The following is a 12,015-nucleotide window of genomic DNA, read 5'->3' as shown; positions in this document are numbered from 1 at the left end:
TCGATATTTTCATGGAAATAAGATATTTTCCCACATCAAAATGTAGCCTATGTCCTTTCTCAGACTCTAGAATAACTGTGTACAAAATTTCATTGCAATCGGTTCAGTAGTTTTGGCGTGAAAGCGAGACAGACAGACAGACAGACAGACAGACAGAGATACTTTCGCATTTATAATATTAGCAAGTGATAATATTATTAAACATAATATTCTAACGTATTAAAAACTATAAACAAAAACATAATAACTAATAAGTATGATTAGTTCTATGTTCCAACGAAGTAAAAAAAAGCGCCATCTGTTGAATCGTATTAGAACTAAAATGTTCATTGCATCGCGTCGATATATTTCTGGATTTTTTATAATATTATACATAATAAAATATATTTAAGATTTTTGAAATATTATTTTAATACACATCCAAGACCCAGGAACATTGAAAACTTTTTGTTCCGCCTGCGGGACTCGAACCCAGGACCCCCGGGATGAGCGCTGGCCACGCGCAATGCGAAGTAATTTTCATCGATATTTTCATGGAAATAAGATATTTTCCCACATCAAAATGTAGCCTATGTCCTTTCTCAGACTCTAGAATAACTGTGTACAAAATTTCATTGCAATCGGTTCAGTAGTTTTGGCGTGAAAGCGAGACAGACAGACAGACAGACAGACAGACAGACAGAGATACTTTCGCATTTATAATATTAGTATAGATTTTTTATAATATTATAGGTACATAAAATATATTTAAGATTTTTGAAATATTATTTTAATACACATCCAAGACCCAGGAACATTGAAAACTTTTTGTTCCGCCTGCGGGACTCGAACCCAGGACCCCCGGGATGAGCGCTGGCCACGCGCAATGCGAAGTAATTTTCATCGATATTTTCATGGAAATAAGATATTTTCCCACATCAAAATGTAGCCTATGTCCTTTCTCAGACTCTAGAATAACTGTGTACAAAATTTCATTGCAATCGGTTCAGTAGTTTTGGCGTGAAAGCGAGACAGACAGACAGACAGACAGACAGACAGACAGACAGACAGACAGACAGACAGACAGAGATACTTTCGCATTTATAATATTAGTATAGATGAATGGTAAGGCATTGAAACTATTAATGAAACTTAATCTCTATCTATCATGCACCTCTATCAAATGCTTTATCAAACCATCAAAACTGTCAGTTAATACCCTTAGAATGCTGTTATGACTACTTCTGACACGCTGCATCAATGACGCCACTCGTTTCCTTAGTATGGCGTTACAGCCATCATCACCATTTCGGCAAACATACCTAAGGCCAATGATATTCTATGTTACTAACGTAACGTGCCTAAGGCACTACAGTCCCTCGGTAGTCCTAACAGCATTCTAAAGATATTATTGTACTGAACACGAAGAGCATTTATCGCACGCTGCGTGTAGCTCGCCCATAGATTGCATGTGTAAAAGGACTGACAGTAAGCTTTAAATAAAGTCACTTTCACCTCTGTAGAGCATCTTGCAAATCTACGAGCTAACATGTTCCCACGTACGGCCAACGCCCTTCGCTCCCTCTCAATGTTTACTTCGTCAGTAAACGTTACCCAATTACCCAGGTATTTGAATTTATTGACTCTAGCAAGTGGAACTTCATTTAGAAACACGGGTGGTATTGTGCTAACTTTGTGTTCACGGGGTTGAAAAACAAGAAGTTCACTTTTCTTAGAGTTATACCTGAGTCCTTGGGTCTCGGCATACGCTTGACACTTGCCTTGCAGTTTTCTGAGGCCACTGATCGAGGGATTGAGCAACACCATGTCATCAGCTGTTGTTCAGCATTACTCCGCCAATTGAACAACCGACATTAGTGCTGCTCAGCTCCTCGATCAGCTTATTTACGTAAAGGTTGAACAGACGAGGAGATGTTAATCCACCTTGACGAACTCCACACCTTAATTTATACTCGCTAGAGAGAGCCCCAGACCACTTTAACCGATCGGGCTAATACTTTCCATGCATAAAGCTACTATGACGTAGGCATCCTCTAAGAAAGGGTTTTGATAAATTCTACCTCTAAGGGGATAAAATAGGGGATGAAAGATAGTATATAATAATACTTTTTAACGCGGGCAAAGCGCGGGCAAAAGCTAGTATTATTAAAGACTCATTCATGATAATAATAATCTATGAAAACCGCGAGAAAACTTCAATTGATAAAAAAGTACGTTACGTACGGTACTTAGGAACATATGGTAATTAGTATACGGTAATTAGAAAAAGTTAGATTTTTCAAAACCGACACAGTTTGCAAAAACTTGCTTAGGGCAAAGTACGTGGGCCAAATTACTTTCTAGATTGACATGATCAACATACAATCTTATTATATATAAAAAATCAAGTAGCAAAATAAGATTACGGTAATTAGAAAAGTTCGTTACCAAAGCTACGGTAAGTAGATACTCTTGTGCTTCATCGGCGGCACACTAACATTAACGACGTGGGACCGCTGATGGGCAGTGGAACCCGCTAAGGAGAAGTGACCCGTGCACTTGTAATGTGCCAAATCCTGTTATTTTTGGGTGGGCACCCGAAAACAGCATGCGTTACGGTAATTAGAACTTTTGATAGGACAAGCGATTATTTCATGATAACTATTTATGGGATGGGCCTATTGAGTCAATATTTTCCAATGCGATAGCCAATGTTTATGAGTATTTATAACGATAAATAGATCATGGTTAATATGTATGTTATAAAAATTACAAGCAAGATTTGAGATCAAGTTGGCGTGGGGACACGTCACGGTAATGAGAAAAACATGATTTTTGAACACGACTTAAATTAATTTAGTCTGAATTACTTAAATTAGAAGCCTGTGTTTAAGTTTGTAGCTAGTTACGGATGCTATCTACCGTTTAAAAATATTGCATACTTACAGAGTATACAAGCCCGGGACACTTAAATTTTGGTCTCCTGAGAATGGCCGATTATTAAATAATATGTGTATAGCCTGTATGTATGCGTTATCTCTGTATACATTCAAATTACACCGAGGACGATAAAGTTTGAACTTATATCTCTCATTTTTCCGACTTTCATCTGAACTGAGTTTAAAGTATTCACAACCTACCGAACATACAAAGCTCTCGAATATACATACAGGCTAGCGGTAATAAGCGCAGCTTCTTAAAAAGTGGTCTGCAACTTTCCAAATACCAGGAGCCACAAATAGCTCGGACACATTTTTTTGGAACACGGAATGCTTTTTCGATATCCACTGAATTACCCCACAATAACAAGCCATACGAAAGGACCGAGGATACGTAGCCATGGTAAGCGGTTAGGGCTGCCTCAATACCTGCTGTTTGTCGCAATCTACGCAAGGCATAAACAAATCGATTAAGTCTATTACACACATGTTCGATGTGGACCTTCCAGTTACAGTTCTTGTCGAGCATGAAACCCAGAAATTTTACAGAGTTGACTTCTAAAATGTTTTTATTATCATATTGTATATTCAAATTTGTTTTTTTACTATTGTAATTTTGAAATTGGATAAGTTGAGTTTTAGTTATATTTAATTTTAAATTATTATTTTTAAGCCAGTTAATTATTTTTAATAATGTAGAATATAGTTCCGCGTCAAAAGAGTTCTTGTCCTTGCATTTTACAATAATTGTGGTGTCATCTGCAAATAGTATTGTTAGATATTTTGTTATATTTGGTAAGTCGTTTATATATAGTAGAAATAGGAAAGGCCCGATGAGACTCCCTTGAGGGACACCAAATGCATTTTTTTGCAACTTAGATCGAGTGGTAACTTTAATTTCATTAATTATTCTACTTATTTCAACACATTGGTATCTGTCAGACAAATAGGATTTTATCCAATTTATAGCAATACCTCTTATGCCATATTTTTCTAATTTATACAATAAGAGAGCATGATCAACAAGGTCAAACGCTTTGCTCATGTCGAGAAATATCGCAGCAATCTGTGTCCTATCATTTAGGGCTTCTGTGACTGCTTTTATAAGATTGAAACACGCTAAGGTAGTGCTACTATTTTTCCGAAAGCCATATTGATTTTTTGTTAGTATATTATGACGGTATACAAAGCTCTCAAGACGGATTAACATAACCTTTTCAAATAATTTAGAAAGGATTGGAATTAATGTTATCGGACGGTAGTTATTAGGGTTTGTTCTGTCTCCATTTTTATAAAGTGGCTTAACAACCGATGTTTTAAGAACTTCAGGAAAACCGCATCCTCATAAATAAAAATCCAAAAATCCTCTTCCGCTATCGCTTCCTCAAAATTTAAGAGGAATTTCACTGCGCATGCGCGTCGCGTATCCGATCGGCAACGCACACGCCAGAGCGCGATGCCGGACCGAACGGGCGAGCGAGACCTCCCCTCTCGCCACCCGCGCTGTTCCTTGCTTGTTTGTTTTAATTTGAAATACCTATTAGCAAGCATTGTTTTGTTTACGCGTGTACGCAGCTACGCACGCATTGCGAATAATCTAATAATTTGATTTATTTTATCGAAAATCGAAATTAGACCGAAGTGTAGTGCTATATCAGGTATTCCCAGCCTTTTTTCTCCACTGCCCACTTTGAGAACAAAATATGTTTTAGCGCCCCCATTGTTTCACGGTTCACCTACTTTCTTTTTCTAATTTAAAGTAAAGGGCATTTGCCACAAATTTTTCGGTAATATTAGCCCCCCCAGCCTCTACAAAACGCCGCCATTTTTTCTGAGTCCCACACTTTAGATTCAGCGCCCACAAGGGGGCGTTATTGCCCACATTGAGACGCTGTACTATATGGACGTACTTCCTCTTCCTCTTCCTCCTCCGCTTCCTCATAATCACTTCCTCAACAACCCTACAAAGCACATGTCTCTATAGTATTTTGCGTCGTACCAGCTGACACTGCTGACAGTAGGCTGACAGATAGATATTATATTAATTATTGTCGTTGTAAGTAATGAAAAAAAATATTGAAGTATTTAAAAACTGCTGGCCTGTTTGTTTGTTTGGCCTGTTGAAGGTGTATTTCAGCGTTTTGAGCGCTTAGTAGAACACACCCCAAGTAATTTTAAATATTTTGATTTTTTGGGGAGTTTTGGTTGAAATTTAGTGGGTTCTGAAGTTGCTTATGAAAACGTTTTGAATAGTTGGCAACACTGGCTTTGGAATAGTTTGCGCCATAGACTTATTATATACTGTCGTATTATAGGTTTATGGTTTGCGCCAATGATATTCTATGTATTTTAGAAACTCATTGGTTTGCGCCCTATTATTTATAATTAGGTAAACAACCTGTTATTAGTAATAAGTAATAGGTACCGTAACTAATAAGATGATCTTACAAATAAATAAATACACAGTAAAAAATCATATTCAATGAATTTGAAAGAATATTTCATGATCGTGTATATTTAAGTAAATATAGCTTTCGATACAGATTTTCCGCGGAAAAAGTCTGTAGAAATATTCCGAAATCTAAACTTAATAGTAATAATTTGGCTCATTACTTTTTATTGTGACCGCCGCGGGTCGGTTGACGGCGGAAACTCACGGGCGCTTTTCTCATATGATTCTCATACAAGTCACTGCACTTTTTTGGTAATTGTTTATATTTTTAGCACAATAAAAAGTAATGAGCCAAATTACTATTAAGTTTGGATTCCGGAATATTTCCACAGACTTTTTCCGCGGAAAATCTGTATCGAAAGCTATATTTACCACTTAAATATACACGATCATAAAATATTCTTTCAAATTCATTGAATATGATTTTTTACTGTGTATTTATTTATTTGTAAGATCATCTTATTAGTTACCTATTACTTATTAGTTATTACTAATAACAGGTTGTTTACCTAATTAAAAATTATAGGGCGCAAACTATTCCAAAGCAATCATGTTCATGAGGTCTTCGAAATCCATGATGATGGAGAACGAATCATCCGTGTAAAAGTAATACCGCAGACCAGAGTAGGTAATCGACTGTACGACGTGAAAGTGGAGCTATGTATTGAATAATCTAAACAAATATATTTTCAGCAACTTTTCAACCATACTTACATGCAAAATAAAAATGAAAAATGCAGATGTATTTCATTGTCAAAGAAATTTTTCTTTGATTTTTATGTTGTTTTTATCTACTATGATAACGCGACTTCGTCCGCGTTATCATAGTAGATCACATCCCAAGTATTATTTATTGTACAAAAATATTCAATGTACAGAATTGACTTTCCTACGATTTTATTATATAAGTAATGTAGATTTTCCGCGCAGCTTTCCTTGCGTAATTTAGGAATTTCATGCAACCGTACATTTTTCCGCAAAAAATAGCCTTTGTACCTTCACGTGGTCTATTCTTCATGTTTGGCAAATAACATAAAAATTGCTCCAGTAGTTCTTAAGATAATAAACAATTTCAAATAATTTCCCTCCGTTTTTTCCACATTTTCCTCTATTTTTTCGCTCTCATTAGTCTTAGCGTGATAAAATAAAGCCTATAGCCTTTCTCGATAAATGGGCTATCTAACACTGAAAGAATTTTTCAAATCGGACCAGTAGTTTCTGAGATTAGCGCGTTCAAATAAGACGTTTCATATAATTTCCTACGTTTTTTCCACATTTTCCTCTATTTCTTAGCTCCTATTAGTCTTAGTGAGATAAAATATAGCCTATAGACTTTCTCGATAAGCAGGCTATCTAACACTGAAAGAAATATTCAAATCGGACCAGTAGTTTCTGAGACTAGCGCGTTCAAATAAGCCCTTTCATATAATTTCCCCCGTTTTTTCCACATTTTCCTCTATTTCTTCGCTACTATTAGTCTTAGCGTGATAAAATATAGCCTATAGCCTTCCTCGACCAATGGGCCATCCAACAGTAAAAGAATTTTTCAAATCGGACCAGTAGTTCCTGAGATTAGCGCGTTCAAACAAACAAACAAACAAACTCTGCAGAATTATAATATTATACCTAATATAATATATTATATTATATTAGTATAGATAATAAAACTAGATGACGCCCGCAACTCCGTTGTGCCATTACTCTTGCACAATGGAGTAACCGCGCGGGATTCGGGAACCGTACATTTTCCCGAGACGAAAAGTATCCTATGTCCAGTGGCGTAAATATAGGGCTGGCAAAATGCCACGGGCCCCCGACCCAAATAGGCAAAAATTTTTAAGTAAGTACATAATATTTTTTTAATATAAACGTGACGATTTTTACTGATAGAGCCCCATCAATTTACCACGGGCCCCGGATCTTATAGTTACGCCACTGTCTATGTCCTTTTTCGGGACTCTTAAGAATATATTATTATTATGGAGTTATCCATGCCAAATTTCAGCAAAATCTGTTCAGAAGTTTAGGCGTTAAGAGGTAACAGACAGACACACTTTTGCACTTATAATATTATTAGTAAATTAGTAATATCAGTAATTAGTAAGTATATTAGTATGAATATAAATGCGAAAGTGAATATTGAAGGAATTAGTAATAAATATTGAACCGACAATAATTTTATTTATATCGTTTTTTCAATTACAATATATTATTATACATAAAACAATGATATTAAAAATAACTTGCACGTAATATTTTAGAAATATTCATGAGAGATTTAGATTTAAGCATGATTAATAATCGGCATGTTGATTTCGATACGTTTCCCAATTCCGTCTCAGAAACGAATAAAACGTTAATTCACGAATCCGAGATTGGGAATTTTTGCACCCTACGACACAACAGTACCTCGTACATGCCTCGTAGTCCGCCCATATTTTCCTTATTCAGAGCACTTTTTAACATTTTCAACGTGTTTTCATTTTTAATAAACCGTATTTCACAGCTGATCGCACTCTGACACCCACGTGTTGCCTGAATCTGCCACTCGCCGCGCCACTAGAGATATCCAAGAGGCCTATTGTTTGGACAGTACATAATAAGTCTATGATTGTTTGATTGGTGTAGTAATTTTATTCTCTGATTGGTGTTTGAATTGAAAGTGTATTTTAGAAATCTACTTTTTTTTTTTAATTCTGTGTTTAGAAAAAACAACAAATTATTATTTGGATGGAATCATTATATTTTTTACACCCTTAAATCCCCATTAAAAAACATCATGGTATGTGACGGTCCAGACCCACCTGACAATTCTCCACACGATATTAATCCACCTTCGCGACATGAATTGATGGTAAACGGACACCAAGAAGACAGTGATGATGAACAAAATGATCATTTCGGCTACGAGCCCTTACCTCAGGGCCCGGAGTCAGCTCCTGCTGAAGTGTTGAGTGAGGAGGATAATGAAGTAAGAACGGTTGTATTTTGTGTTAATTTTTTATTTGATCTACATAGTCCAAAAGACAATGAAATGTAAGTAATTAGATTGTTGTGAAATAATTATAAGAAAATGTTTCAGTCAGATCCCGCACAACAGGCACCTCCGAGTGATGTTCCTGAAATTGAGCCTATGGATTCAGTAATAACTCGACAAGTATGGAACTCACCTCGGGTAAATGACCCAATAGAAATGAGTACAGAACGCGCTCAGCAGGTACGCAACATAAAAACCAGGCAATTATCTATTATTGTATCAAATAACAATTGCTTGTTATCTTATATCTTTAAACGAGCAATTCTTGTATATATACAAGCTTAAGTAATTTCATGAAAATCATTGCAGCCGATTCCGATATATATATGTTATTTAATTCATGTTTTATTGAATACAGAGCTTTGCTCATATAATTGCCTCTCCCATATTTTAATTTTGAAAATAATTGTATACTTTGATTGTATAGGCAAAAAGTGTCTGAACCATAAAGTTAATATACCTAGCAGAATAGAGAAACAAAGGCCTGAGCAAGCGAGATGTCACTATCAGTAACACTGAGTGGTAAAAAGAGAAGCGTGATTTGAGGTGGTTTATCTTTTTTTTTATCTGTTTGACAATCTGTCTGACCCGGTCGGCACGTGGGCTCTCAGAAAAAATGTGATTTCAAGTAAAATCCATACTAATATTATAAATGCGAAAGTATCTCTGTCTGTCTGTCTGTCTGTCAGTCTCGCTTTCACGCCAAACGCCAACACTACTGAACCGATTGTAATGAAATTTTGTATATAGATAGTCTAAGGCCTGAGAAAGGACATAGGCTACTTTTTTACTGGAAAAAGGGTTGTCAGAGGGTGAAAATGCGTAAATTTGTTCAAATTAAGTTAGTTCCAAAAATTCATAATAGATGGCGCCGTGCGTCTTCTACATCGCGCTGACGCTTGCTCAAAAGTCTTTCTATAAGAGGTGGTATCATCTTACATTTAAGTTTCTATTTTTTTCGATTGTTATATCTATTCTACGGTATTAAATAACTCAGTACTTTATCTGTGCAGTGACGTCACCTTAAACCTATCAATGATAAATAGTTTATGGGTAAAGTTGGGTAATTGGGGGGCTAAATAAGCTTTAAACTTTGGCATAAAATATAAAGTTTAATATAAAAAAATGAAATACTTATTGTGTGCACACTGCACAGCTGATTTAAGGGGTACCAGGTTTTTTTTATAAAAACTTTTGACACCAATTTTGTTGACATCGCGCTTTATAAACTGAAGTCCACGCGGACGAAGTCGCGGGCAATAGCTAGTCTTAGATAAATGATTAGTCTCGCGCGCGCGCTCGATCGCGCGAGACCAATCAATAATCATTCATCTAAGGTATTTATGTATGTAAGTATGTATGTATGTATGTTTTTATGTTTGTGTTCGCATATCTCTGGAACTACCATTGCGATTTCAGTAAATCTTTTTTTGTTGTACATACTAGATATTGTTCAACTTAGGGAATAGTGCAAGTTGCATCAAAATTGGTTCAGTAGTTTTGGAGGTAGGGAGATTTAATTCTAAATTACGTACAATTTTGAAGTCGCTTTTATCTTTTTATAATGTTAATTCATTTTTTCAAAAGGTAATAATTCTATTATTCGTCGTCAAGCATCACTTTGCATTTCACGATTCTTGTAACTTTTAAGTTTCAGATCTCTCAAACATGGATCGGTTTGCAAAATCTCAAAAAAAAAGCAATTTCTTTCTCATTAGGAGTAACTAGAGTGGAGTGAAGACTCCATAATCAAAGTACCTATTTAAATTAAAAAAAACCGGCCAAGTGCGAGTTGGACTCGCCCATGAAGGGTTCCGCAGCAGCAATAAGGTTTATTTTTATGAAATTAATACCGGCTAGATCTCGTTCGAACCAATTTTCGTTGCTAGTTTTTGTAGTAATGTACATCATATATTTTTTTTAGTTTTATCATTACTTTAGAAGTTAGAGGGGGGGACACACATTTTACCACTTTGGAAGAGTGTCTCTCGGAAACTATTCAAGTTAGAAAAAAATGATTTGAGAAACCTCAATATGGTTTTTGAAGACCTATCCATAGATACCCCACACGCATAGGTTAGATGATTTTTTTACTACATCTACTTACCAAATTTCAATAGTATAGCTCTTATAGTTTCGGAGAAAAGTGGCTGTGACATACGGACGGACAGACAGACAGACAGACAGACACGACGAATCTATAAGGGTTCCGTTTTTTGCCATTTGGCTACGGAACCCTTTACAATCTTACTATTATTATTCCATGATCGATATTTTGTTGAATTACAAGATGTATGTAGGTACATCACTAACACGCACACGTAAACATAATTGTATACCTACAGTAGGTACACAGATGTAAATCAATTTTGGTGTCGTTTGACAGCTCGGATTGTTTCTCTATTCTGCTAGGTATATTAACTTTATGGTCTGAACTGAACCTATAGTACAACTACTTACATGTTTTTAATGGGAAAAAGAAAGATTTAAGTAAGTATATGGGTACAAATTATTGTATTCTGTTTGAAAAAAGTCTATGAGACGTTAGAAATGAGTATATTTAAATTATGTACTAAGTATCTAATGGTTACCCTTTATTGGTATAAAATTGTACTTATTAAGTACTATAGTTATATTGTATTTACAGGTGATGTCTATAATGGCAAACATAGCACTCCCACAAGAGTCAATACCTGAGTGGGCACAAAGTATAACGGAAGAACAATGGAAGCAAACCCTCAACGACAGGATAGAAAAAATGAGAAATAATAGATAATGTTTGTAAGTTATATTCATGATGTAAAATATTCAAAACAACACTAATAAATATAAAAATAATAATTATAAGTTGTTACATGAAAAATATACTTATATCAACAGTTAATTAATTACTTATTTGGGTGGTTTCACAAAAATAGGGAAACTTCGTTTTCGCAGCATATTTCAGTTAAAATCAACACTAATTATTTAATACCACAATTGCTAAATAATAGTTTACAATGTGTTTAATTTATCCCCCAAATTATATTAAAAGCAACATTATCTATACTTATAAAATTACATGTCCTGACTGAGTGACTGACTGATTCATCATCGCTGAGCAAAAACTGTAAAAGTCACAGCCACGAAATTTGGTGAGTAGGGTTGTTTTATTAAGTAGACACCCACTAAGGAAGGAATTTTGAAAATTTTACCCCGAAGGGGGTGAAATAAGGGTTGAAAGTTTTAATGAAAGTCCGTCATTTCTTGAGTTAGAAACATGAAACTTTATTTTTGGGTTACTGATTAAAAATGAATGGATACGTATTTAAGCGTTTTTAGAAATTCTACCCCCAAGGGGGTGAAATTGGAGTTGAAAGTTTGAATGAAAGTCCGTCATTTCTTGAGTTAGAAACATGAAACTTTATTTTTGTGCTACTGATTAAAAATGAATGGATACGTTTTTAAGTGTTTCTGGTAATTCTACCCCCAAGGGGGTGAAATTGGGGTAGAAAGTTTCAATGAAAGTCCGTCATTTCTTGACTTAGAAACATGAAAGTTTATTGACGTTTGCTTAAATAGGGTCCGTTTTTACCCTTTGTATAAGGAACCACAAAAACAAAAAGGAG

At 35.3% G+C, this 12,015-nt stretch overlaps 1 protein-coding gene across 1 annotated transcript; it reads left to right on the top strand.

The window, feature by feature from the left end:
• The first annotated feature begins 7,960 nt into the window (after positions 1–7,960).
• Positions 7,961–11,237, top strand: LOC121738962 (male-enhanced antigen 1). Its single transcript, XM_042131254.1, has 3 exons — positions 7,961–8,341; positions 8,453–8,587; positions 11,055–11,237. The coding sequence occupies exons 1-3, from the start codon at positions 8,150–8,152 to the stop codon at positions 11,181–11,183; spliced, it is 456 nt and encodes a 151-aa protein (XP_041987188.1). The 5' UTR covers positions 7,961–8,149; the 3' UTR covers positions 11,184–11,237.
• Positions 11,238–12,015: the final 778 nt, after the last annotated feature.

The sequence above is a fragment of the Aricia agestis genome, chromosome 2 (genome assembly GCF_905147365.1).
Source record: "Aricia agestis chromosome 2, ilAriAges1.1, whole genome shotgun sequence".
In the NCBI taxonomy this organism is placed as follows: Eukaryota; Metazoa; Arthropoda; class Insecta; order Lepidoptera; family Lycaenidae; genus Aricia; species Aricia agestis.
Note: the sequence above shows the minus strand (reverse complement) of the source record. Positions and strands in the feature narration are given on the sequence as shown.